At 43.2% G+C, this 27,010-nt stretch overlaps 1 protein-coding gene across 1 annotated transcript; it reads right to left on the bottom strand.

Annotated features, from left to right (window-relative positions):
* Nucleotides 1-3,360: 3,360 nt before the first annotated feature.
* On the bottom strand, nucleotides 3,361-23,387 carry Catsper3 (cation channel sperm associated 3). The gene is made up of 8 exons (XM_003473170.3): nucleotides 23,156-23,387; nucleotides 21,708-21,861; nucleotides 10,514-10,750; nucleotides 6,824-7,006; nucleotides 5,856-5,996; nucleotides 5,418-5,531; nucleotides 4,295-4,455; nucleotides 3,361-3,549 (listed from the first exon to the last, which is right to left on the bottom strand). The coding sequence occupies exons 1-8, from the start codon at nucleotides 23,248-23,250 to the stop codon at nucleotides 3,444-3,446; spliced, it is 1,191 nt and encodes a 396-aa protein (XP_003473218.1). The 5' UTR covers nucleotides 23,251-23,387; the 3' UTR covers nucleotides 3,361-3,443.
* Between the last annotated feature and the right edge of the window lie 3,623 nt (nucleotides 23,388-27,010).

The following is a 27,010-nucleotide window of genomic DNA, read 5'->3' as shown; positions in this document are numbered from 1 at the left end:
TTTTAATAATCTATTCTTGTGTTGGATTTCTGGGATGGTGATTATTATATGTCTGGGTGTAGTTTTATTTTGGTTATGACTGTTTGGAGTTCTATATGCTTCACTGATCCTGATGTCAGTTTCTGATCTCATGCTTGGGAAATTTTCAGCTATTACTTCTCTAAATATCCTCCTGACATCCTTCATGTTGTCTCCCTCTCTTTCATTAATCCCTATCATTCTTATGTTATTCTTCTTTGCATCGTCTTGCAGTTGTTGAATTGTTGTTTCCTGGTTCCTTGTTATTTTCAAAAGATCTTTCCTTTCCTGTTCACTAGCTGCAATCCTGTCTTCAAGGTCTGAAATTCTACCTTCACTTTCATTAAGGCGGTTTTTACAACTTTCAGTGGAGTTTTTTATTTCCTGTATATCTCTGTGCATCTGCATTATGTATTCTGTTTGTTTCTTATATTGCTCGTCTAGGGATTCTATCTTTTTGTTTAGTTCCTCCAATTTTTTATCTGTGTTTTCTTTAGATATATTTAGAGTCTCTTTCATTTCTTTTATCATTTCTTCTTTTATCTGGGAGATTATTTCGAGTTTGAATTTCTTTAAAGCTTCCTGGAGTTGCTTGTCAATTTCAGTGGCTATTGTGTCCGATATATGAGGTGGATGGGATATATTTTCTTCTATATACATCGCTCCTAGGGTTTCTTGAGATGGGCTGGAGGTTTGAGGTTGTAATTTGGTCTTTCGTTTTGTCATTTTCCTATATTTCTGTGTTTCAAGTGTTATTTGAAAGCTTCCTCAGGATCTGTTGAAAATCCCCTTCTATGTTTGGAGCTACTGGGACTCTGGCGCCGCGCTACTCCAAGCCATTAGGCCTACAGAACCAGTGGCCCTCCTCTGCCTGCTCAGAACTCTGCAGTTCCAGACAAGCTGGGCCTCAGGGACACTGTGCGCCCACCTGCCCCTTGGAAGCTCCACAGTTCTTCAATTGCAGCCGGGTTAGGGTACTCACCACAGGCCGCAGTGCTTCAGGAACCTGTGGACCCTCCCTGGTTGCAGAGATATCCAGAGTCCTCCAGACACACAGAGAGGCCAGTGAGGGCACCCCAGATCTGCCCAGCTCCTCCTCTGCAGACCTATGGCCAGGCGCGGCAGCTAAACAGGCTGGGCTAGGCTGGTAGTGTGGGCCAGCCCACCTATCCGGAGCTCAGCAGGTCTCCAAATGAAGCCGGGAATGGGGAGGCTGATGTGGAAGCCTCAAACCCACCTCTCTCCTTCACTGCACCTGGAAGCCTGAGGGAACTCCAGCAGTCTGGGCGCAGAAATCCAGAGTCCTCCAGACACGCAGAGAGGCCAGTGAGGGCACCCCAGATCTGCCCAGCTCCTCCTCTGCAGACCTATGGCCAGGCGCCTATCAGCACAGCTCTTAAAGGTTGTGCCCTGCAAATGAGGGCCAACGGCCAGAAAACATCAATCATGAGTTGACATCTTTTTCACACTTCTATATGTATTCTTCTTGATCCTTGTAGCTGGTCACTTTTGTCATCCCATTCCTCAGGGGAAATAACTGAGGCCTCAAAAGACCAAACACGGCTGGATGTGGTGGCACATGCCTATAGTCCTAGCACTTGGGAGGCTGAGGCAAAAAGCTTGCCATCAGTTCAAGACCAGACCAGCCTATGTAGACAGACCCTGTCTAAAAAAAAAAAAAAAAAAAAAAAAAAACAAATCAGACACCTTTCCCAAAGTCATTAGATTAAGGAATTCAGGTCTCCTGGCTAAAACCATAGTAATTTCTCTCTTGCCCACCAGAGGCACGTTTTCAAATCTTTTACTCACTTCTGGATGCAATTTCCAGGGTCCCCAGTGGGAGCATGGGTGTGAGTTGTTAACAGTCACAACCACCTCCTTTGCTCCAGCCCTGGTGAATGAACTGGAGCACCCTGCCAACTGGGCTGCTCTCATCAGACTCCTTGGAAGCTCTAGTGTGGAGTTACCAGGCAGGCAGAAGGCTCTGAGCTTCTCTTCCTCCCACTGACACCCCAGGCACTGGCAAAGTGCCCTCCGGAGAGCCTTCTCCAGCATGGCCATGCATCCCACACTCACGAGCAATTATTTGGAAATGTTTTCACCACTCTTACTGTGGCCCAGAAGGTGCACACAGTGGCAAATGGAAATGACCCTGATATCTCACAAGAAAGGCGCTCCTTGCATTCAAACTGTCACGTCCTCAGGGAAATCGGCTGGATTACTGACTCCCCTATACAACTATGAGTACCAAGTGGGCCAGGGTTGGACTGCAGGTTTCTTGTCTCTGAACCATCCACACTCAGCACAACTCAGAAGACAGTGGGGGATGTATGGCTAAGCCTATGAGGAAGGTTCCTGCCCGCTTGCCCAGTCCCCTGCCTGCCTGGTCTCCTGCCTCAGTGTACCATCACACAGGCTAGGAGCCCATGGGCCTGACCACAAAACCCTTTGTTCTAGCCCCTCTCACTCTACCCCATGTATTTTTTTATTGGTCTGACTTATTATATATCTGAGACCTTTCTTTGCTCAGCTATGGGTGCCAGTCCCCTTCCCAAGCTCTAACCAGAACTCATCCTGTCCTCTGTCTGAGGTGCCATGACCAAGGTGACAGCCCTCAGGCACACACCCCAGCAGTGGGAGCAGAGCAGGTGCTGCCAGGGGTCTGAGCTGGCCAGTCTGAAGCAAGGGGTGCCAGTCATTCTGCCCTACAGAGACCTGCTGCTGGCTCCATTGTGGCTGGGGCAAAGTGATGCCAGGGCCTGGTGGTCATTTGGCCATCATAATGATGGAGAAGTGGCACTTTAAGTGGACACTTCTAATGGTCCACAGGAGGGAAACGGTCTGCTACTGCTGCCCTGGGCCAGGGTACAAATTGTCCTGACATTGTCAGTGACACAGGCAGAGCTCTAGCCCATATGACAGGCTCCTGGCAGTCACAGCTGGGGGTGAGCTTGGGGAAAGCCAGAGTAGGCTTCCAAAGGGGTCTCCGCAGCAGTGGACACAGAGAGAGCTGCAGTCCTGCCAGGGCTGGGGCCTGCACACAGATCAGCTGTCCAAGGCTCGCTCCCACATGGGCATGGCCACACACTTTGACAAGTCTCTTTCTGTGCCTGTGGTCCTCTGGCAGCTTCCCCTGGACCCAGTGGGCCCTTCCTGCTAGGTCCAGGAAGGCTAGCGCCATTGTGGCTCCTGGATGTGGCTCTTGACCAGGGCTAGTTTTAACCTTCTTTTCCCCCCACTCCCTAGGTCTTCTGTGCCACGGGGTTCTCAGGCTTCATGGGTATCTATGCAAACCTACCCCCAAAGGTGAGGAAGCACCAAGATCACAGCAACTCTAGAGAGGCCAGTTGCAAAATCCTGCATTTAATAGGTAACGTTTCAGCCTGCAAGGACTCCAGCGCCTGGGTACTTCCCCACATGCCCTTCTACTTCTCATAGATGTTTTCTAAGGACTCAGAACTCTTCTCCTGGGCCAGGTCTTTGAGCATCAGGCTCAGCACCTGCATGGTCTTTTGGTACAGCTCTTGAAGCCTGGAAAGCAGAAAAGGAAGACAGGGGATGTAAGGATGGGGTGGGCTTCATGCCCCCCAATCTGGACTCCATCACATAGTGCACCCCCCACATTCACCACACCTGGCAGGTGTGCAGTCAGAGATGAACAGGAGTTCAGAACCAGATCAGGTGAGCTGGAAGCCCAGGGCCCCCTCCTGCCTGGGGCCTCCTAGAATGAATTATTTCACTTCATTCAACAGGTTGGAGAGGAGCCACTGGACTGTAAGAGCAGGAACTGTGTGGGGGTCCCCGGACAGTGCCTCACTTTCTCTTGGGCCAAAAGTAGGCATTCCTTGGTCCCTTCTGTATTAGTGTCCCCAGTCTCTGAAGCCCTCTAGGGTCTTTCATTGAGAAGCCAGGCTAACTATGTCTGTCCTTGCTCAAGAGTTCACTGGCTCCCTAGTTCTCAGGTGCTTACATCCTTCCGGCTTAGTAATGGCCATTTATAATCCTGCTCAGCATACTTTGAGCACAAAGAGTGTGAAGGTTGAATGAGCCAATATCTGTCAAAGCCAAGCAAGGGAAAGGAAGGGCAGGGGGTACAAATTCCTCCAAGTCATGGGTCTCTCTATGAAGCAGAACAGCCTGTGCATACATGGGACCCTTAACTACCCAGTCAAAGGACCTTGGGGCACTCATATATCAGTTAACAACCCTACTGGGGCCCCCAATATAGCCCAACCTCAAGTCCTGGGGACCAGGAAATGTTGGGATAGGAACTAACTCTTTGACAGTGGCATCCTGTTTGTCCAAAATGGACAAGTATATGTCGATGAAGAGCAAGCTACTGCCGAAATCACCCAAGACGATGGGGTGAGTGTCTGGCCGGGTCTTCTTGAGCTTCTCCATCAAATCACTGAGACTCTTTTCAACAGTTTCAGTTTTCTAGAGAAGGGAGCAAAAGAAGATAACAATGACAGAAAGGTGACAACCAAGCTACACAGAGAGGCCTCTCCCTGGCCCCGGGATGTCTTAAGCCTTGTCACAAGGTCATCCTGACCCCTCTGAGCCTGGCCCTTGTGGGTTGTCCCCTCATAACCCACAGTCACTGATGGAGGTCAGGGACACACAGAGGAACCAGTGAGCTTCAATGTGGCCCAGTGCAGCCTCTCCCAGCCCTGGACACCCTTTGGGCACCATCTGAATGGGCAGATGTCTCCGCCTCGGAGAAGAGGCTGGCAAGGGACATAAGAATAGATGAAGACATCCAAAAGGCTTCTGGGCCAAGAGCAGTTAGGCAGAGAAGTAAACACCCCGTTTTTCACAGGAGTGTCAGAACCACCTGTTACGCTCACTCCTGCTCTGTTTCATTTTGTTTTGTCTTGTGTTTTTGAGACAAGTTCTTTCTATGTAGCCCAGGCTGGCCTTGAACTCATGGCTGACCTCCTGCCTCAGTCTCCAGACTTCTGGGATTACAGATATGTGCCACCATGCCTGGCTCTTGCTCTGGCTTTAGAAGTGTGAAAAAAATCAAGGCTGAGGTCAGCTGCAGGAGCCACTTTGTCCTGACCCACCAGGGGCCTGGGCTGTGCTGCCTGGCTCTGCTAGCCCTCATCAAAAGCTCTAGCGTAGACTAACCTAGCCCAAAGAGCCCTGCGGCACAGCCCTGCCCACAAAGGAGGGAATGTTCTAATCACAGCACACACCACTTCAAACAGTGCAGAGACACAAAACTATAGAAAGAAAAGGTTGGCTTTGGCAGGTATAAGGAGGAAAGCACACCTCACTTACCTTACACCATACATGCCCAAAGCCACTTGCTCCCTCCATGGGCCTTGAGGCCCCTCCTCTGGCCATTCCTCTAGCTCTGATGGTAGCCGTCCACTGCCTGCTATGGGACCACCTACCCGGATTTGCATCTGCCTGTTGACCTCCTCCTTTTGTCGTTTCAGGATCATCTGCTTCTTCTCCTCTATGCGCTTCTTCAGAACCTGGTCTTTCTTAAACTTCTTGATGGAGACCTAGTCAGAGGTGGAAGGCAGGGGAAGGCTCTCAGTACACTCTCTGCCCTGCAGTCTTCCTCCCTGCCTTCCCTGGCCCTGCTGCCTAGGTTCTCAGCAGGAGGGCATGCCCCATTCGAGCCAGCCCCCAGCTCAGCCACCATCATAAGGAAAGAAAAATGCACAATCTCAGGGAGAAGAGTTGAGAAGTACGGGAGGGCCCAGCTCGAGACCTCCACTCCACTTCAGGATAGAGACACACCTCTGGGTTCTCCTTGATACCTGACCCTCACCACCGCCTGCCACACCCGATGGATCCCCTTCTCCCTACAAGCACAGCCTCACCTCGGTTGGCATGATTATGACACCCACGAACACGCTGAGGAAGATGAACGAGGCAAGCAAGATGAACACAATGGTGAATATTCGGCTCACAATAAAATTGTGCTTCTCCAGCTGCTCCTGAACATCTGTCCAGCCTTCCACCTGGTCAGGCAAAGCAGGGTGTCATGAGTGCCAAGGCTGGCCAAGAGAAGTCTTCCTCACCAATGCTAGGGGAGCCCCAGCCCACTGAGGAGCAGATGATCTCCACCCCTGCGGCAGCCTTTCAGCACCTCCCCAGGCATGGGGCCTGGCAATGCATGGCACTACTGGACTGCAGCCAACATACTGGGTCTCTTCTCTTAAGGTCTTCCGTTTCCTCTGAAAGGACACTGCCTTTTGCCAAGCCCACCTTTGAAAAGAACCCACTCTATTTTCTTTTTCAGATAGTGTCTCACTATGTAGTCCCTTTTAGAGTACAACAAAGTCTAGACTTCAGTCAGTACCATGCCTAATCTGGATGATTTGTACGACACCCTGTTTCTAAAAAAGGCTATATGACATAGATTTTTTTTTTTTTTTTTTTTGTCTTTTTGAGACATGGTCTCACTATGTGGTTCAGACGAGCCTTGGGCTCATTTTGTAATCCAGGTTGGTCTCAAATTTGTAATGATCCTCCTGCCTCAGCCTCCCAAATGCCGGAATTACAAGAGTGCACCACCATGCCCAGCTTCATTTTTAACTTAATCCACATTGACAAGTCTTATGGCCCTGTGGTACATATGAAAATGGATTAGAGAGAAAGATGAACCCCTCTCCAGGCCACTGGCTTCTGACTAGTGCTAGGACACCAGCCCCCAACTTCCAGGGACCCAGTTAAGTACATGAACACAGACAGGTAAGACCCCACGAGGCCCAGCATGCCCATACATTCATACCACCCAGGAAGTCCCTTCTGAAGACCTCGACTCTACTGTTCCCAAACACAGTACCGTGGCCAAGCTGAAAAGGGTAAAGAAGATTGTTTCCAGGCTTCCCCAGATGTTCATGTCGCTGCTCTCCAGAACTTCAAACAAGTAGAAGCCCAAGATAGCGAAGATGTACAACAGGATGAAGAAGAGGATGAGCACAGAGGCCACAGTGTAGACGATCTGCCCCACGGCGGTGATGAGTGTCTGCGGGGCAGGGAGATGGCAGCTGGGTCAGGGCACCTCACTGGGTGGGCTCAGAGGACAGCTGCTCGCAGCACCTGGTGCCATGCCTGGCATAGAGTACACAGGAGTCAGTGAATGAATCAATGAAGCGAATCAGAACTACACCCATCAATCTAAAAGTGGCTTACTGCTATCTGGCACCATCCTCAGCTACCTGTGGGCAGCTAGGTGACACCACCTCAGGTCTGAGTGGCCTCCCCTATTCTCATTACTGAGCACTCTGGCTCTGTGGGTCACCCCAGGAAGTCCTACGCTATATGAGGTGGATTGCATTTCTAACTTAATCCACACTGATGAGGTCCATCCCTGAATGCTCCTCGCAGAGCTATGAGCAAGTGGATATTATATATATTGTGTCCCAGGTTTGGGCTCAGAGTTTTCTTGTTACTAAGCATGTGGCCCCAGAGGATCACCGGCTGCGTCAGCTAAGGCTGTACTGTAGCCATTGGGATGTCATAGGCTCCTTGATCCCCAGGGATGCAGAAGTGACCCTGGATTATATGCCCTCTGTGCACCAGTCTTGCTTGCTGGACAAGGGAACTAGAGCTGCCAAGATGGGGCCTGTCACCCCTGTGCTGATTACATTCATTGCAGTTTGAAGGAGCCCTAACCAAGGTTCAGTCTCAGTGCCCAGAGCTGGCATTCTGGTACATTCTTGGTTTTTGACCCCTGATTCATGAAGACGATGCCCTACCTTCTACTAACAGCAAAAAGCCTGCTCTATAGGGAAATAGTACTTTGTTTTGCACAAGAGAAGTTCTGTTTGCTGAGCAGCCAGGGGCCACACTGCTCCAGTGCATCTGTGTTCATCCTAGCCACAAACCTCAATGCCGGGCTGTGAACAATAGCCTCCCCTGCCTCCCTGTCTCCTCCTTGTGGAGCCCCATCATTTTCCCCAGGAGCTGCTTAGCGGGGCTTCCTCAGAGACCTGACCCTGGCCCCTTGGCATGAGTGGAGGTCTTTTTCTGTTCCCAGAATGTCCCAGGGTGGAAAAGGCAAGGCCAAGAGAGCTGAACTAGGTGCTGGTAATTGCTTCCTCAAATCCTTTGGGATCTCAAAACTAGGCATCTATTTGGGGCCAAGCTGTAGATCTTGAAAGCCAGGATTTCCCTCGAGGAGCTCCTGGCGTATGGGGTTCTGGACAGTCTTTTCCTGGCATGGATTTCTGCACCTTTCTGAACTGTGCACTACTGGCATGTTGTGAGGCTCATAGCTCTGTGTCTACAAGGACCAAAGACTAAGCAGCAGCTTGAAATCACCACGCAGGCCTGGCTTGCTCTGGGATACAGCTCTGAGATACTCAGGCAAGAAGGAATGGCGTCTATTTTTGCCAGGCCCTCAGCACCAAGCTCCTTCTGGCTTTTGCTTTCTGACCAGGCCACCACAAGACAGCCAAGACTGGTGCCCTGGGCAGGCAGTCAGTGTCCCCAGCCTCACAAGGTGCCAAGCAGGGTCACGACACCTTCCTTCCAAGATGAAATCCTCCTGCTTTTCCCCTCTCTGCACAGCTCTGGCTCCCTCTCCCTTAGGCCAGAGGCCATTGCCCCTTTCCTCATGACTCCCCCAGGGTCTGGCACCTTTGCGTCATGCTGTCATCTCCTTGACCTCACCTGAAAGTCCTTCCTTACCCAAGGACGCATGCCCCAGCAGCCTCCTCCAGAGAGGCTGCCAATCTTTCATGTATCTTGGGAGAAAGGGGGTTCCCTGCCTTGTCCTTGGAGCACCCCCACTTCATGGGCAAAATCCCTGCTTCTGAGCAGGGACAAACTTCCAGCTTTCCATCCTTGAAATCTGATCGAAGTGCCTTGAAATCTCTGCCTCCAGGTCTACCACGTCCTTCCCCGCCCTAGCATGCTGTCAGCCTAGGTTGCCTTAGCACCTTTATGGCTGACACACCATCTATCAGGCCTCTTCATCCCCAGCCTTCCTCATCTTAGTGACCCTTGAGCCATTCCAGGCTGCAGCTCTCTGCCTGATGGCCCTCATTCTGGAAGTGCCCACCACCACCTGACACCAACCCCAAGGGCATCTAGTCATCTGTTCTGTCCATCCAGCTTGCTTTTATCCCTACCTGAGACCAACTCTGACCCCCAGCACCTCACCCTCCCCTCTGTTCCTGCTAGGGCACACTACAGGGCCTGCCCCTAGCCTACTAAGAAGAGGTATTGTGATTTGAGGGGCCTCTACAAGATGCCCCCAAGCTTTCAATGCATTTCTGATCCAGGGCTCTCAGTTGCACGGGAAACCACTGCAGAAATCTAGGCAAAGCCTGGAGGGGGCAAGGGTAGAAAGACGTGGACAAGTGCATCACTATTTAGGAAGCTGTACGACAAGATTGGGCAGAAAGAATCAAAGCGGACACCCAGACAAGACTTGATGACTAAATAGTGTGTGGTGGGGGGCTCTTCCCCAAAAGAGCAAAGGAAGAGCCAGCATTGGGGATTTGCAGGTGGGAGTGAGGCAGCCTGGTAGGTGGGCAGTTGACACACGTGTTTGCAGAACACAAGATGCCAGGACACAGCTGAGTCAAAAGGTCATGGCATGAGATTCAGTCGGTGAAGGGCTCTGGGAAGGGGAAAACATTGCCAGACCCAGGGGCACACACCTATTATCCCAGCTACTGGGGAGGTTGAGACAAAAGAATCATGAGTTCAAAGCCAGCCTGGGTAACTTTGTGACACCTTGCCTCAAAATTTAAATTTTTTTTTTTAAAAGGACTGGGGGCACAGTCTAATGGCAGAGTGCTTGTCTACAAGCATCAGGCCCTGGATCAAATCCCCAGTATGCACACACACCCCACCCAGAGTGAATATGGAAAAAGAGACCAGTGACAAGCATACTAGAAATAGCCACTGGATTTAGGGACAAGAACATTGTTAGCAACTTCAGGGAGACAGTTGCTCGGGAAAGAGGAGAGAAGTGAGGGCACTGTGAGAGACAAGAGAGCAGCAAGTGACTGCATGAGAACAAGAAACAGTGACTGGCGTGTGGCAGCAGGGGTGGGGTCCTCTCACACTTCCTGACTGGAGCTAGGGTACAGCAGCAGAATATGGAACATGCTCCAACCAGACAAATAGCCCAGCCGCTTTCTGGAAAGAGTGGGCAGGGGAAACACACTGTGCCCAGGACACATGCCTGTCTGAGAGTGAGGGGTCAGCTCCGAGGCTTGTCCTGGACCCACTGAGTAATACTTCAGGGCTTCCTTAAAGTGAACAAACTCACATGTTCCCACAGAGAAGAGAAGCAGGCTACCAACCACTGGGAGAAGCATTGAGTGGTCAAGGCTGCCAAAAAGCTAAAATGAAGCTAATAATGTCTTTCTTATGATAGTTTTAGATTGCTTGAGATAATATCAATATAGATCAAGCTGTCACACAGTAGGGCTCACTGACATTAAGATAGCAGTCAAACATTATTTCCTGGGCAGGTGTGGTTATGGCCTTCCCTCCCAGCTCCCAGCCCACTCACTCTGATGGCTTGGGTATGGGTGATAAGCTTGAGGATGCGCAGGGACTGCAGGCCATCAGCAATGTTGAGATAGAAGTGTTTACTCTTGACCTCACGGAGCACATAGGGGATGAAGATAATGATCAGGATGACCACGTCCAGCAGGTTATAGCCATCTTTCCAATAGCTGACAGGATCCACGTAGACCTTCATGAAGAATTCACAGGTGTAGATGGACACAAAGACCACCTCTGAGATCTGAAGGAGTGGCACAGTTTAGAGAGGTCAAACCAAAATGCAGAGCCTTGTAATCCTGCCCTCCCTTCCTGAGCCACCCAACCCGATGTGGGCAAGAGTAGCTCCTCAGCTACTGTTACGGCTGGAATCCAAAATGTTCCCCCAAAGGCTTGTGTTGAAAGTTTAGTTGCCAGCTGCTGGGCTTTGGGGAAGTGATTGAATCACCAGGGCTCTAGCTTAGTTAGACTAATCCTGAGAACAAACAGCGATCCAGCCATGTTGGAACTTGGGGGGCTGAGCAAAAAAGCAACAAGCCCTCCTTCCTGGGAAAGTGGTGGGCACAAGCAGGTGCGCCAGGGAGAGAGCAAGTCAGTGTCTCCCATGAGCCTACCGGTCCACCCCAAAGCCCTCAGACTCCATCCCATCCCCTCACACACACTCACACACACACACACACACACACACACACACACACCTGTTAGCAACTGGATGGTGCCCAGGACAGCCTGAGTTGATAGCAACTAATGCACACAGAGAAACTAAATGCTTGTACTGTTTGACTGATTATGCTGACCTGGGGCCAGAGGTCTGAGCATCTCTTGGGAGGATGACAGTATGCAATGTAGCAAATATGGGGATTCCCTTCTATCTTCTCTTTGAAGGCCAATATTGTTTTCCCTGTTTTGCTTTGTTCTGATGAATTGTTTTGTTCTATTCAATATTCTGTTCTGACTGGTTTTATAGTGTTCTGTTTTTGGTTTGATTTGGCTATGCCTGATTGAATGGACAACTGTTGTGAAGATAACGAGATATACTATGGTACCTATTACTGCTATCCCGGTATCCTGCTTTGAAGTTTTGTACCAGTTTCACTGCATTGTCTCTATTGACTTTGTTCTGTCTTGCTTTGATGTATTTTACTACTTTCAAAATTTTACATATATATATATATATATATATATATATATATATATATAGACTAACCCACTGCTGAGTTGGTTCATTTGCTGACGAGGTGGTGAGGAAGTGGGACCTAGTTGGAGGAGTCGGGTCACTAGGGGACGCATTGGAAGCATCTGCCTCTCCAGTCCCTTCCTCGCTGGGTCTCCATCTGAACACATCTGTTTTTCTGTGTACTCCTTACCATCATGTTCTGGCTAGATCAGGAACCTCTGAAACTGTGTGACAAAATAACTCTTCCTTTCAACTGACTTTCTTGGGAATTTTGTTAAAGTGACAGAAAGCTGGCTTACACAGTTACTCATGTTCTGAGAAACCGAGGCAGAGTTCCTGGCCACAGGGCATTCTCAGTGTGTCTTCCCTGCCTGCGTCTCTAAATCTGGGGCAAGGTACCCACAGCTATACCCTTCCCTCTTAGAACTGTTTTCACCATGTCCCAAAGGTTCTGGCGTGTGGTACTGGCTTTATCATTTAGTTCTAGGAACTGCTAATTTCTTCCTTGGTTTCTTCTATAACCCATTTTTACTTAAGAGTGTATTGTTTAGTTTCCATGCATTTCCATAATTTCTGTGTTTTCTTTTGTCATTGAATTCTAAATTCATTGTTTTATGTTTTGATAATGTACATAGTAAATTTTCAATTCTTTTATATTTACTTAAGGTTAAGTAATTGTCTGGACTGCGGTTTGTTTTGGAGAAAATTCCATGTGCAGCTGAAAAAAATGTGTATTCTGTTGTGTGGGACGTTCTATTGTATGTCTATCAAGTCCATTTTTTCAAAAGTTTTGTTCTACTCTGGTATTTCTTTGTTGATTCTTTTGTATGATCTGTCTATTTGTGATAATGAGTACTGCGCTCCCATGTTACACTATGTTTACGTTCATCTGATCTTTTCTGTTCAGTAGTACTTGTTTTATGAAGTGGGTACATCGTTGTTTGGTGTATACATGTTAATAATTGTTACCTCTTCCTGGCGAATTGTTCCCTTAACCAATATGTGGTGACCTTCTTTGCCTCTTTTGATCAGCTTTGGTTTTAAGTCCACTTTGTCTAAATATAAGATCGCTGCACCTCCCTTTTTTCTTGTTGCATAGGATACTGTTTTCCATGCTTTGATATTTAGTCTACAAGTTTCTTTGGAGGTTAAATATTTCTTGTATGCAGCATACTACTGGATTCTTAATCCATTCCCTCAGTCTGTCTTTTTTGATTAGGGAATTGAGATCATTCACACTGAGAGTTATTACTGGCAGGTACTGAGTTATCACTCACTGTCTTATTTTCCTGTGGTTGATTCCTATCTTTGCCTTCTACTTACCTGCTCAGCCTACCTGGTGTTTTTATTCTATTAGACCTTTTCATCATTGTTAGCTTTAATGTGTCTTTCTAGAGTATCCTTGAAAATTTTTTGGAGTGCTGCTTTGGTGGTCATGAATTTCTTGCTGTTTTATGTTTGTTTGTTTGTTTGTTTTGCTTTGTTTTATTTTGAGTTTTGTTTTGTTTTGTTTTTGAGACAGAGTCTCACTATATTGCCCAGGCTGGCCTTGAACTCACTTATGCAGTCCAGGTTGGCCTCAAACTCACAGTGATGCTCCTGCCTCAGCCCCTGGAGTGTTGGGATTAAAGGCATGTGCCACCACACCTAGCATGAATTTCTTTAGGTGCTCTTTATCATGAAAGTATTTTATTTCTCCATCAACTTTTTTTTGGAGACAGAGTCTTGCCATCTAGTGTAGGCTTGCTTCCTATTGTGTAGGAAGAGCAACTCCAACCTGCAGATACGTGGTGACCATTAGCAACCCCAGAGGCCTCCACAGAGAAATGCACCAGTGGAATCGTGCAGTGGACGCAGTGGCCTGCAGTGCCTGGTGAGTTATTTGGGTTCAGATATCTCCCAGAAGAGGGCAATTGGCCAGTAGCCAATGTGGAGAGAGACAAACTGAGCTCATAACTCAGAGCAGCTTACCAGCTGGTTCCATCTAGCAGCGCCCGGTGTCAGGGTGAGACAGGACTGAGTTCAAATTGGTAGGACATCAAAGGGCTCAGTTCAAGCTGACAGGAGGCACACAGAGTATTACAAGCTGCACAAACTGGATTCCAGTCTCACAACCAGCCCAGCCGGGATTTCAGTGGAACTACAGGGGCAGGCTTGCTGGGATTATGCACTACCCGCCATAAATCTACAGCTAGCTTGCCGGACTTAATGAACACAGGTCTGGGCTCTGTCTGCCTACTCTGTCTACCCGTGATATCTACCAGTGATATACTATGGACTGTTTTTTCTTCTTTTTATTTTGTTTTTGACTTTCTTCCTTGACTTGTTTTCTCTTGTTTTTATACGAGTACAAACATTATTTCTAGTTTTTCGGGTTGTTGTTGTTCTTTTCCATTCTTCCTTCTAATTCTTCTTCTCTCTTTCTCTCCTGTTTTCTTCATGAGTTTTTCAAAGTTTAAATAATCTTCCTTTGTTCTCCAACCTTGTTTCTAATCTCTTCTTCATTTATTCTGCTATTTTGTCTACCTAACTCATTTTAAATTTTCTCCCCTAAGGGTACAATTGCCATACTGAGGGTATATTTATGACATACAATTTTCTGGTTTGTTTTCGATTTTGCTGTGTAAGCACAAATATAGCTCACAGAAGTAAAAATGAGCAATTAATTGTCCTCACAATCTGTCATTTTCTAAGCTGTTTGATGTTGTTGTTGTTGCTGATTGTCACATTAACAGAGGTGACATAACTGTTCTAACCAATTGTTCTTTCTGCTATGCCAGGTCTGAGATTGCCTAAGGGTCATAAACAACAGGTCAGCGACAAAGAAGAGGGCACTGAGCTGAATAGGCAGCAACTTCTCATCCCCCATTAACTGAAGGATGCTGCAACAGACTCAAAACCCAAAAGCCAGCTATACCTGGAAGACACCTCTGAGAAGTAGTCATTTCCTAAGTGTTCTAAATACTAGCAATAAAGCTGCCTGCCATAGTAATATACAAGTATCAACACAGGAATTAAACTTTTTTAAAAAATAGAAAATGAGAAGAACCTTAAGCAAGATGCAACCCCAGATTTCCAACTTACCACACTACAAACCCAGGGGGCAGTGAAATGGGACAAGTGGAAAGCCATCCACTGGCTCTCCATAGAGTGGTAACACAAGAAGTAACAAAGTAAATCAATGGGGCTCCACAGAAAATCAAATCAGAAATAATTTCTCACATAACTACAGAGATGGTGAGCATCATGAAAGACATGATTAATGACTTTAGAGCAGATACAGATTTTAAAAAAACAGAAGTACTTACAAAATTATGGCAACCATAAACAAACATAAGAAAAAAATGTAATCCATGAAACAAATGCAAACAGATATCCCAGAATTAAAAACTTCATTGTGGGGCTGGGGATTTAGCTCAGCGGCATAAGCACATACCTTGCAAATGTGTGGTCGTGAGTTCGATCCCTGATACCAATTTAAAAAAAGAAAAAGACCAAAAAAAAAGTTAAAAATTTCATTGAAAGAGTAAGCTGTAGAACGAGCCAATGTGAGTACTGAATATCAGATATAGAAGATCTGGTTAGCAACCATGAGAATCAAAATTTCTTAAAAACAGCAGGATACCATGAAAAATCAATCCAACAGCTGCTAGATGATACAAAGAATAACATAAGATTGATCAGAGTCGATGAAAACGCAGGAAATAGCACAAACAACATAAAAAACCTGTTCACAGAAGTAATGGCAGAAAACTTGCTATGCAGGAAAAAAATTTTGCATACAGAGAAATGAGGCATGTAGAACTTCAATTAGTTATGCTCAAAGAACTCCACACCAAGGAATATAATTGTCAAGATTCCATGAATTCAATACAAGAGCTGCATATTAAAAGCTGCTAGAGAAAAAGAAATCACTTATAGGAAGCAGCCCAGAATCACAACACACTTTTCAACACAAAATCTCAAGAGCTTGCAGTGAAGTATTTCAAACCCAAAAAGAGAACAACCCCCAGCCCAGGCACAGTGGCACACAGCTATAATCTCAGCACTTGGGAAGCCGAGGCAGGAGGATTGCCATGACTTTAAGGCCACCGTGGGCTACACTGTGAGTTTCAAGACCAGTGTGACCTTCATAGCAAGACCATGTCTCAAAACAAAACAAAACCTAAGAAAACAACCTCCAACCAAGACCTATGTGCCCTGCAAAACTATCTTTCAAAGCTAACAGAGAAATCACATATTGCCATGACAAAGAACACCTGAAGAACTTCATGATCACTGAACCAGCATCCCAAAATATTCTGAACAATATTCTAGAAAGGGATAATGAGGACTACAACTCCATGAACCCCAAGGATGAATCCACCGGGGAAGGTAAGCAAATAAACAGAGGGAGAGGAAAAAAGGAACCAAATACAGGAAGATAACAAGACAAGGATAAATCAATACATATCAGTTATAACCATCAGTGTAAACAGTCTCAGTTCATCAACCAAAAGAAACAGATTGGCAGAATGGATCAAGAAATAAGATCCTACCACATTGTTGCATACAAGAAACACATTTAACACAAAATAAAATTCACAGCCAGAAGCATAAACGATGGAAAACTATCATGTGACAAGAACCCAGAAAAAAACAGAGGTAACTATTCTATTTACAGACAAAGTAGATTTCAAATGAAGACTGATAAGAAGAAACAAAGGTCACTATATACTTGCTAAGAAAACAATAAAAGAAAAAGAGATAAGAATGATAAATATATATATACACCAAATACAACTGCCCTCAACTACATAAAACAAATGATAATGGACATGAAAAATCACACAAGCACTAGCAGCCATGCAAGGCCGGGAGGGGACACAAGCAGGCAATTCACCCTTCCTGTGAGCCATCAGCAGCCATGCTGATAATCCTGTGGGAAAAGGAACACTTTCCCATTGTTGGTGGGAGTGCAAACTGGTACAATGATTATGGAAGTCAGTAAAGAAATTCTTCAAAAATGTAAAACCAGAAGTTCCGTTTGACCCTGTTTCCCTCCTAAGTATCTTCCCAAAAGAGTTATAAGCATCATACCACAGTTATATATGCACACCCATTTTTATAGCAGCACAATTTATAATAGTTAAATCTTAAAAATAGCCCATATGCCCATCAACAGATGAATGAAGAAAACATAGTGTTCATATACAATGGAGAACTACTCTGCCATAAAGGATAAACTTTAGTCATTGTAGGAAACGGGATGCACCTTGAGACCATAATTTTAAGAAAAATAAGTCAGACACACATGTTTAAATATTTGTTTCCCTTGCATGAGAAACCCATAGGCCAAACAAGGAGTATAATGGATGACAGTTGTCTTGAAGTATGAATAATATGGTCAGATGGGAAGGTGAAGGGAGGAGGGGAGGACGAAGGGAAAAGATAAAAGAGATAAGAAAACATGGAAACACAATTCTGTAAATGGGGAAAGGGTCAGGAGTAGGCAACGAGAAAAAAAGAAAAAACCTTGTCAAACTACTAAATTTTATTTTCTTGATTTTCTGTATTGTTTCTCTATTTTGTTTATCCTCTTCTAATTTATTTCCTTATTTCTGATAGTTTAGGGTCTAGATTGTCTTTTTCAAAAACCTTAATGTGTAAAGTTTACTGATTTGAGGTTTTTTTTTCACACCTGACTGAATCTAGAATGTGTGTGATAATTCATCCTGCAGTGCTAAGATTAAGAGTGTTGGAATTAAGGGTGGGTCATTGCTTGATCAGTCCACTCACTGGATGAATAGCATTCTAATCCCAGTGGGCTGGATACAGTATGAGGGACAGAAAGAGGACTGTCTGTCCCCCACTGTTGCTTTTGCTGTCCTTTGCCACCATGAAGGGTTGCTCCTCGGCCATGTGCCACTCTGCCTTGGAGCTGGTGGATTATGGACTGAAACCTCTACAAATGCAGGTAAATAAACCTTCTCTCTTTTAACTTTGGACATCAGGTATTTTGTCTCAGCAAAAGAAAAGTAACTAAGACAGGGTGTCACTACGTAGCTCAGGATGGCCTTGAACTCTCTGTGTAGCCCAGGCAGGCCTCAGACTTGCAGTGATCCTCCTGCCGCACCCTCCCAAGTACTGGGATTACATGCATGTGCCACCACACCCAGCTAGATCCTCCTTTCCTAATGCACAAAGCTTAAATATGAATGTCTCTCTCAGTACTACTTCCACAGTATCCTGTAAGTTTTGTTACATTGTATTTTTATTTTTGTTCATCTTACTCTCTAATTCCCTTGTGCTTTCTTCTTTGACTTACTTGTTTAAAATAGTATTAATTTATACATATTTAACAAACGTTCACCTTTTCCTTGGTTTTTGACTCCTAATTTCATTCCACTATTGTCAGATAATTTTAACAGTCTCGATGTTTTTAAAATTTATTGAGATTTATTTTATAGCTTAACAAGTAGTCTATCCTGGAGAACAGTTCATATGTAGTAGAAAAAAGCTGTTATGTCTTCTCAGTGAACTGACCATGCCCTTCTGTTCCCTGTAACAGTTTTCCTATTACTTCCCATAAGGTCTGAGTATAGCCACGCCCACTCTCCAGCTTCAATCTTTCTCTTGTTTGGTTTGTTTGTTTGTTTGTTTGTTTGTTTTAATGGGTACCAGGGATCGAACTCATAACCGCCTGCTTGCAAGGCAGGTACTTATGCCGCTGAGCTAAATCCCCAGCCCCTCTTTCTCTTGTTTGGAGTATCTTTTTCCATCCTTTCACATTTAACCTGTTTGTATCATAAGATTTCAAATAAGGCTTGTTTGTTTGTTTGTTTGTTTGTTTGCTTGGCTGGTTGTTTGGTTTTTGTTTTGTTTTGTTTGCTTTTGTTTTTGAGATAGTGTTTCACTATGTAGTTCAGGCTGGCCTGGAAATCATGGTACTCTTACATCAGCCTCCCAAAGATCTAAAATAAGTTTCTTGTGGACAGCATATACTTGGATTTTAAAAATCCACTCTTTCAGTCTCTGCCTTTTAATTGGAGAGTTCAACCGACTTACATTTAGTTACTGATTATTTTGCTTTGTTTTCTGGATGTCATATAATTTCCTCTCCAATTTTCTTTATTACTGCTCTTTGTGTGTTAATCTCTTTGTAGGGTATCATTTTTATTCCTTCTGGTTTTCTTTCTGTAGAGGCTGGAGTTGTTCTGTTTTGTTTTTGCAATATTGGATATTGAACCCAAGGACTTCACACTGAGCTACAGTCCCAACCATTCATACATCTTATTTTGAAACAGGGCCTTGCTAAATCACTAAGTTGCTAGACTGGGCTCAAACTTGTAATTCTCTCACTTCAGCTTCCCAGAATGTGAGGATTACAAATGTGCACGACCATGCCTAGCTAGTTTTTGGTTATTTCTTAGTGGTCACCCTTGTGATTACAATTAATCTGTTAAACCATCTATTTTTTTTTTTTTGTACCAGGATTGAACTCATGACCTCATGCTTGCCAGGTAGGTGCTCATAAACAGTCTATTCTCAAATTAATATAACCTAGTTTCACTAACTATAGCAGTTCTGCTCTCTCTCTCTCTCCTCTCTCTCTCTCTCTCTCTCTCTCTCTCTCTCTCTCTCTCTGTTTTGTTGTTATGAGCCTCAATTTTATACAACATAGGCCCATTAATATATACACTGGTGTTTTAAATTATATAAAAATTTAAAAAGAAATACACAGTATTGGCCTCTGTATTTACCTGCATATTTTCCTTTATTAGTGTTATTTCTTCATATGACTTCAACTCACTGTCTTACTTTTCTTCCGCCTAAGATTATCTTTAGCGTATCTTTTACTGCGGATTTGTGGCAACAACGTCTGTTTCTGTTTGTTTGAAATGTATGAATTTGTCGCCTTAGATCTGGGACCTTGTTTCTTTTAGTGAGAAATGGCACTTCAGCACCACATCATGGGCACTAAGAATGCATAATTTCTGACTTGTTCAGTGTTCTAGGTTATTTAGTGAGTCAAGTAAAATACCTTACTAGTTTACACTGATACTTCCAATCCAAATGTGGAACTATAGGGTTTTAACTTTTCCTATAAATCTGCATCTCCTTCTTCCATGAGCATCCTGGCTCTCAAGAACAACAGGAAACAGAAATAAACTATCTCGGGCTTGAAATGTATGTAGCTCAGTCATAGAGGGCTTGGTTAGCAAATATGAGGCCCTGAGTTCCATCAACAGCACTAAGGTGGTGGGGATAAAAATGAACAACTGCATAATTATCAAAATACTCACGTGTTTTATCCTAAATTACCCATAAGCAGTCCCAAAATAACACAACTAGTTTGCACACTAATTTGATGAATAGAAATGGTTTAAAATTTTTGCATTGGCTTTCACCATTCTTTCCTATTTTAGTTGTGTCAGAGGATATATTCATATTTTTCCCAGTTACACAATTAGCATTAGTTCTACAAACAACTATGTATTCAATGTTCATCACCAGAAGCATTAATACTGATGTTTCTCTAGTCATTTTGGTTAGTTGTCACCTAATTTTTATTAGATTCCTAAGGAAATGGCTCATGGGAAGAATATTCCAGCAATATGTGAGTGCCAATGACAGTTTTTGCCTTTTATACCTGAAAGTCAGTTTTGCTTGTCTAAAATTCATGTTCCCATTTTCCTTGCTGAAGTATATTAACTATGTCCCTCCACTATCTTTTGGCAGAAAGCATTACAATAGTAAAGTTTAGTTATAATTTTCTTCTTCTGTAAGCTAAATTATCTAGATGTTTACAGTTTCCTCTACTTTTCCTTTACAGTCCACCAATGTTACCAAGATGTTTTGGTATTGGTACTCTAGGTCCATATTTGCAAGTATCCGATGTATACTTTCAATATACAGGTTCATAGTTTTTGTTCTGATCCTTTGCTTGTTTCAAATCCAGGACTATTATCACTACACTAGGTCTTTTATTTTTTCTATTAACAATGTTCACCATTTTCATCTCTTCATTTCTTATAGTTAGAAAAATCTCCATGTAGTCCTACATATAACCCTACAGTTATTGCTTTTAATCTATTTGCTGTTGCATTTAATTATTCTTAGTCTAATTTAGTCTTCATTTTTCTTTGATTTCTAATTTTTTCCTGAGATTTATCATCTCATTTTTGTAGTTTTTAACTTATTTTCTTAAATATTTACCTTGTTAAATGACACACTACAGTTTCATCTGTTTGCCATGGGCTTTCATTATCCACAGAGAGATTTTTACCTGTGTTTTGTTTTGTTTTTTCTTACAATAAGCTTGTACACTGGTTTACCTGAATCCTTTTCTATTGCATTCAAAAATAATAAATTGCTTTTCCTGAACTTTTAGAAGATACTATTCTAACTTCACTGAGCTATCTTCTGTCTTCATGTTCAGTTTTAAAATGTGGCGACTTGATTTTGAGAGTTTCGGATTCTGTTCCCCTTTGGCTCCTTCAGAAACTTTGACTCGCTCACTGCTGGATTAGGTAACACTTTTTGAATGTCACCTGCTGCTCTCAGATCAGCCCATCACACACTCCAGTGAACACTCACTGGCTTCTTCCCCTACAGAGGCTGATACCATGGCTTTCTGATGGCGCATAGTAACTCATTTTGCTGTAAATGCTGCCACAGGTTTTTGGCTTTGCCCTCTAGTTGCTCTGTGTTTAGGAAAGAATTCAGAGAGACTTAAAAACCATGTCATCTCAGCTGCTCCTGCCACTACCTGCCAATAGACTTTGGACTATATGGTCCAAAGTTTGTGGTTTGTGTGTTTGTTGCTTTTGGTACTGGGAATCAGATTCAGGACCTTGCACTTGCCAGGCAGGCATTGTGCCGCTGAGCTATGTTCCCAGTCCTGGAGTATATTTTAAAGGTCATGAGAATTATTTCTATGGAGAAAAATTTTTGAAACAAAATACCTTCAAAATCTTACAGCTTTTTCAGAAATAAAACAAGTAAAATAGAAAAAAAAAGTACCCATTTTTTTCCTGCTTACCTCAAAAAGTCTGAACAAGCGGTATCTTATTTCATAATTAGTCCATAAGACCATAAAAAAGGCATTCATTGAAATGGTGCTAATCATAATTATCTTAAAGACACGACTTGTTATGACTTTCTTCACAAATGCTTGACATTTTTCATCTTTCCTCCTGTCAAAAAGGTAAATAAGAGATACGGGTATCACATAATAGAGGTAGATTCCCACACAATAAACATGATTTGGGGGGGGGGATGTAAAATATTACCATTATTTTTAATTTATAAAATTAGCAAAGAATTAAACATGGAAATATTTAATCTTGGCAAGAGTAGAGTAGGGTAAGGCATTTTCAAAACTCACCAGGGAAATCTACATTGATTGGCTTCTCTAAAGAACCCCAGAATTATTCATTTCCTCTCTCCCACGGAATCCACCCCAAGAGAATACAATCTGAATACAGACAGTAACTTTGGCTAGAGATGTTTATCCTAGAATTAGTTATAATAATGAGAACTTAAGACCAATTTAACTCTAACAAAAAAAAAACTGGTTAAATAAACTATGGCACATCTATCTCATGAAATGTAGATACTAACATATGTTTATGCATTTTCTTTTTAGTATGGGAATTGAACTCAGGACCTCACACTTGCAAGGCAAGCGCTGTGCCACTGAGCTACATGCCCTGCCTCTCTATGCATTTTTTAATGTTTTGGGAAAGTGTTTAACCTGGTCAAGAACAAAACACAGAAGCAAAGTAAAATACAAAGTTTGCAGTTTATAGTAGTCTCGTCTGTGCAAAAGTGATTAGAAATAGTTCAGCAGGAAATATGCTAAAACAATAAGTGTCTGCCTATGGATGCTGAGATTACAAGTCATTCTCCGACCTATTTACATTTGTATATGCCTTACAGACTTTCTCAAAAGAGTATTATTTTTCCTACTATACATAACAAATAAAGCCGACTTCACAAAGGTAATATATATACATGTACATAGAATGCAGCTGGGCGTGCTGCTCTGTGCTTACACTCCCAGTAATGCAGGAGACTGAGGCAGGAGGACTGCTGGCAGCCAGAAGTTCACGACCAGCCTGACAACATAACTACGACGGCCATCTCAACAGAACAACAAAACAAAATGAAACAAACAGAATCATCTACCTTTACAATCTATAAAAACATGATGTACACTTTGCATTGTCTGACTTGAGATAGGGCCCATTTTAAAAACCCTTCAAATTCTGCATACAGCATCCAATAGAAAAAGACAGCGCTAAATCAAGTCAGCCACTCAGTCTATGGGTTGGTAACAGTGCGCCAACCTCGTCAGCCAGAGAAACCAGACTTCTAGGGACATGTTCCTCCTTCTGAGAAGCAGCTGAGCGTCTGTGGAAAAGCCCGACACCCTGCTGCTATGTGCCCTTCACAGATAGCTTAACAGGGGAAATAGAGAACACTTACCTAAATTTCCTGTATTTCTCATAGAGCACACCTGATGCAAAATCAAACAGTGAACTAGAAAAGACTTCGGAGTCCCCTTTAACGGGCTTAGACATTTTCCAAGTTTTTAATATTTATTCCTCACTTTTATCATCCAACTAAAAACTCTCTGCTTAGGGACTTTTCTCTGCATCTGCATTCCAGGCAGCAGCAGAGAAGGCCCGTGATGGGAACCTCTGCTTTATGAGGTCACTCTTGGGCATTCCAGCAAGTCACTAGCCTGTGTGTCCCTCAGGGGCTCCTGACAGCACTATCCATGGATCCCTCTCCCCAAGACATGGGGGTTCCTCAGCTCAGCAAGGGGGTTACAAGCACCCAGCAATGACAAGGCTCTGTGACACTAGCAGACACAAAAATGTGCCAAACAAAGGTTCTTTCTTCAAGAAGTGTCTCATCTGGTAGACAAAGGCCTTTAGTAATGTGTTAGAAAAGTTAAAGGTCACATGAAAGGAAAAAGCAAAGTTCTCGGGGATTCTGAGAGTGAGAAAACACACCCAGAACCAGCAAGAGAAATTCCTGGAAGAAGACTATGATGGGTTTGGGGCTAAGACAAGGAAACTAGGAAGAGCAGAGAAGGTAACACAGGCCCTGCGCTGGTTACCTGGGGGCATGGATAGACACATACCGACCTTCTGATGGGAGGACAAGGGGTAAGCCTGGGGACTACATATTAAATACAAGAGCTATAGGAATTCTTGTTCTGTTTAGATCTTAAGGTAAACAGACCCTCTTCTTTCTACACTCTGTGGCTTTCAAGCCAAATCAAGATATAATCTGCAAAGTTAATATGTTATTTATTTAATGGTTATATTGATCCATTTAAGAAAATGTGATAATTTCTGCTATCCCTGTTATTCTTTTTAAAATTAATTTTATTGGTATACTCAACATACATAATGATCACATTCATCACAGGGAATTTGTACTGTACATATCATCTTTTTATTTTTATTTTTTGCACATTCTCTTCCCTTCCCTTCCCTTCAATCCCTTCTTCCCTCTCCCTTTAAAAAATTTTGTATCTGTTGTTTTCCTTCCATTCTTTTTAATTTCTTACTCCCATTCTCTCCCTTCTATTCCTGCTCTCTTGCTGTCCTTGAACATTTTCTTCCTACTTCCCAGTATCCATCATCCATTTTGGTCTTTACCCTTCCAGTTTATCACAAAGAGAAACAATATTTAAACATGTGTGTCTGATTTATTTCACTTAAAATTATGGTCTCAAGGTACATCCAGTTTCCTGCAAGTGACTGAGGTTTATCTTTATGACAGAGTAGTTCTCCACCGTATATAAATGTACTTTTTATTCATGTATTCCAAGACTCAGTCAGCTACACTGAACTGTACGTCTATGTTTATGCCTTACTGTAATACGATGCTTTTTTTTTTGTACCAGAGATTGAACTCACGACTTCGCACTTGCAAGGCAGGTGCTTATGCCATTGAACTGAATCCCCAGACCTGTAGCTTGATGCTGTTAACCCTTTTGAAAAGATACATAGGAGGAAAACAGATAGTGGGTGCTGAGCAAGAAAGCAGGAAGGCCTCCTTCCTGGTAAGCGGTGGCGGCATTTAAGCAGCAGGTGTGCCAGGAAAGAACAAGTCAGTGTGTCACGTGACCAGTGGCAGGCTGAGAATCAACTATCCCAGTCCCCTCCCCTCCTCACCCCATTAGCAACTGGATGGTGTCCAGGTCATCCAGAGTTGATAGCGACTAAGGCACATAAAGCAACTAAATGCTTGTACTGTTTGACTGATTATGTTGACCTGGGGCCAGAGGTCTGAGCATCTCTTGGGAGGATGACAGTAGGCAATGTAGCAAATATGGAGGATTTCCTTCTATCTTCTCTTTGAAGGCCAATATTGTTTTCCCTGTTTTGCTTTGTTCTGATGAATTGTTTTGCTCTATTCAATATTCTGTTCTGACTGGTTTTATAATGTTATGTTTTTGGTTTGATTCAGCTACACCCGATTGAATGGACAACTATTGTGTAGATAACAAGATACACTATGGCACCTATTACTGTTAACCTGGTGTTCTGCTCTGAAGTTCTGTACCATTTTCACTGCATTATCTCGACTGGCTTTGGTCTGCCTTGTTTTGTTGTGTTTTACTACTTTCAAAATAAAAAATAAAATAAAATAAAAAAGGAAAACAACTGGGTCAAATGGAACCTCTAGCTTTAAATTTTTGAGGAATCTCTATACCAACTTCCATAGTGGTATCAGTTTACAGTGCTACCAACAATGGAAAAGTGTTCCTTTCCCCCACGTTGCCAGCATTTGTTACTGATTTCCATTCTTTCTGGATCAGATCGTTTTTTCTCTTTGTGTTTTTAAATTAGCATTTCTCAAATGACCAGAGATGTTGAACACTTTTTCATATATTTATTTGTTGTTTATATTTATGCATGTGAGAAATGAATGCCTATTGATTTCAGGAGTCCATTTTTGGACTAGACCTTTAAATTTGGGGAGTCTGGGCCAGGGATTTAGCTCAGTGGTGTTTAAGTGCCTGCCTGCCTGGCAAGCACAAAGTTGTGAATTGAATCCCCGGTACCAAAAAATAAATAAAAATAAATTTGGGGAGTCTGATTTTTCTTGAGTTCTTTCATTTTTGTACCTGGAATCAAACTCAGGACCTCACACCTGCCAGGCAGGAAATGTGCATTTCCCAGCCATTTACATATTCTAGTTATTAATCCTTTGTCTGAAGAGTAGCTAGGAAAACTTTTTTCAGTTCTGTGGGTTGTCTTTTTTTTTTTAATTTTATTTAAGGAGAAAAAGAAAAAAAGCAGAAAAAGGGTACAAGTTATACAGAATTTCAGAAAAAATAAACAGTAGGAAATCACTAGTTAATAGATTACATATTTTCATCTTAGAAATAGTTGTTCAAGTTACAAAATTAAAGCATATAAAGTGGACATTCAAACAGTGAGACAGCAAGCAGTTCTGTTCAATGATCCAACAAAAGTCAGTAATATGGTTATCTATCTTATACACTTAAATATACATGCAGTTATGTCCTTTAGAGCACTTTCTTTTCCTCTCTTTTGTACAATGACAATTACACATTTTGGGTTTTATTACTCTGTGGGTTGTCTTTTTTTGGTTCATGGTTTCTTTTGCTGTGCAAAATCTTCTTAATATGATGTGATCCCAGTTGTTGATTCTTTCTAATATTTCCTGTACAATCAGAGTTTGTTCATAGTCTTTGCTTAAATCTATGTCTTTCAGAGATTTACCTATTCTATATTCCAGCAGATTTAAGTGTTTCTGTTTTAATATTTAGAACTCTAATCCATTTAAATTTTAGTTTACTGCATGGGTCAAGGTTCAATTTTTATCCAGTTCCCTAGAACCAATTATTAAAGAGGCTATCTTCTTCCAGTGAAGGTGTTTCACTCCTTTGTCAAAGATAAGGTAACTGTGTGTGCTTAGAGATGTTTGTGCATCTTCTATTCAGGTCCATTGATCCTGTGCCTTTTTTTTTTTTTTTTTTTGTCAGTACCATGCTGTTTTAATCATGGATGGTAGCTTTGTAGAATAATTTCAGATAGGGAATTATGACACCCCTGCCTTGCCTTTATTTCCCAGAATTGTTTTTGTTACTCTAGGTCTCTTCTGGCTCCATATGAATTTTAGGACTACCTCCTCTAGTTCTGTGAGGTGTGCTATTGGAATTCTGATTGAGACTGCATTAAATCTGTACAATAGTTTTAGAAACATGTCCATTTTCACTCTACTGGTTCTGCTATCCAAGAATAAGAGATATTGTTCTCTTTTCTGATGTCTTCTTCCATCTATTAAGAGTAC

This window comes from Cavia porcellus, unplaced genomic scaffold (genome assembly GCF_034190915.1).
Source record: "Cavia porcellus strain 051 isolate PalLab524CR breed Dunkin Hartley unplaced genomic scaffold, mCavPor4.1 scaffold_19, whole genome shotgun sequence".
Taxonomy (NCBI): domain Eukaryota; kingdom Metazoa; phylum Chordata; class Mammalia; order Rodentia; family Caviidae; genus Cavia; species Cavia porcellus.
This window is presented reverse-complemented; position numbering and strand designations above follow the sequence as displayed.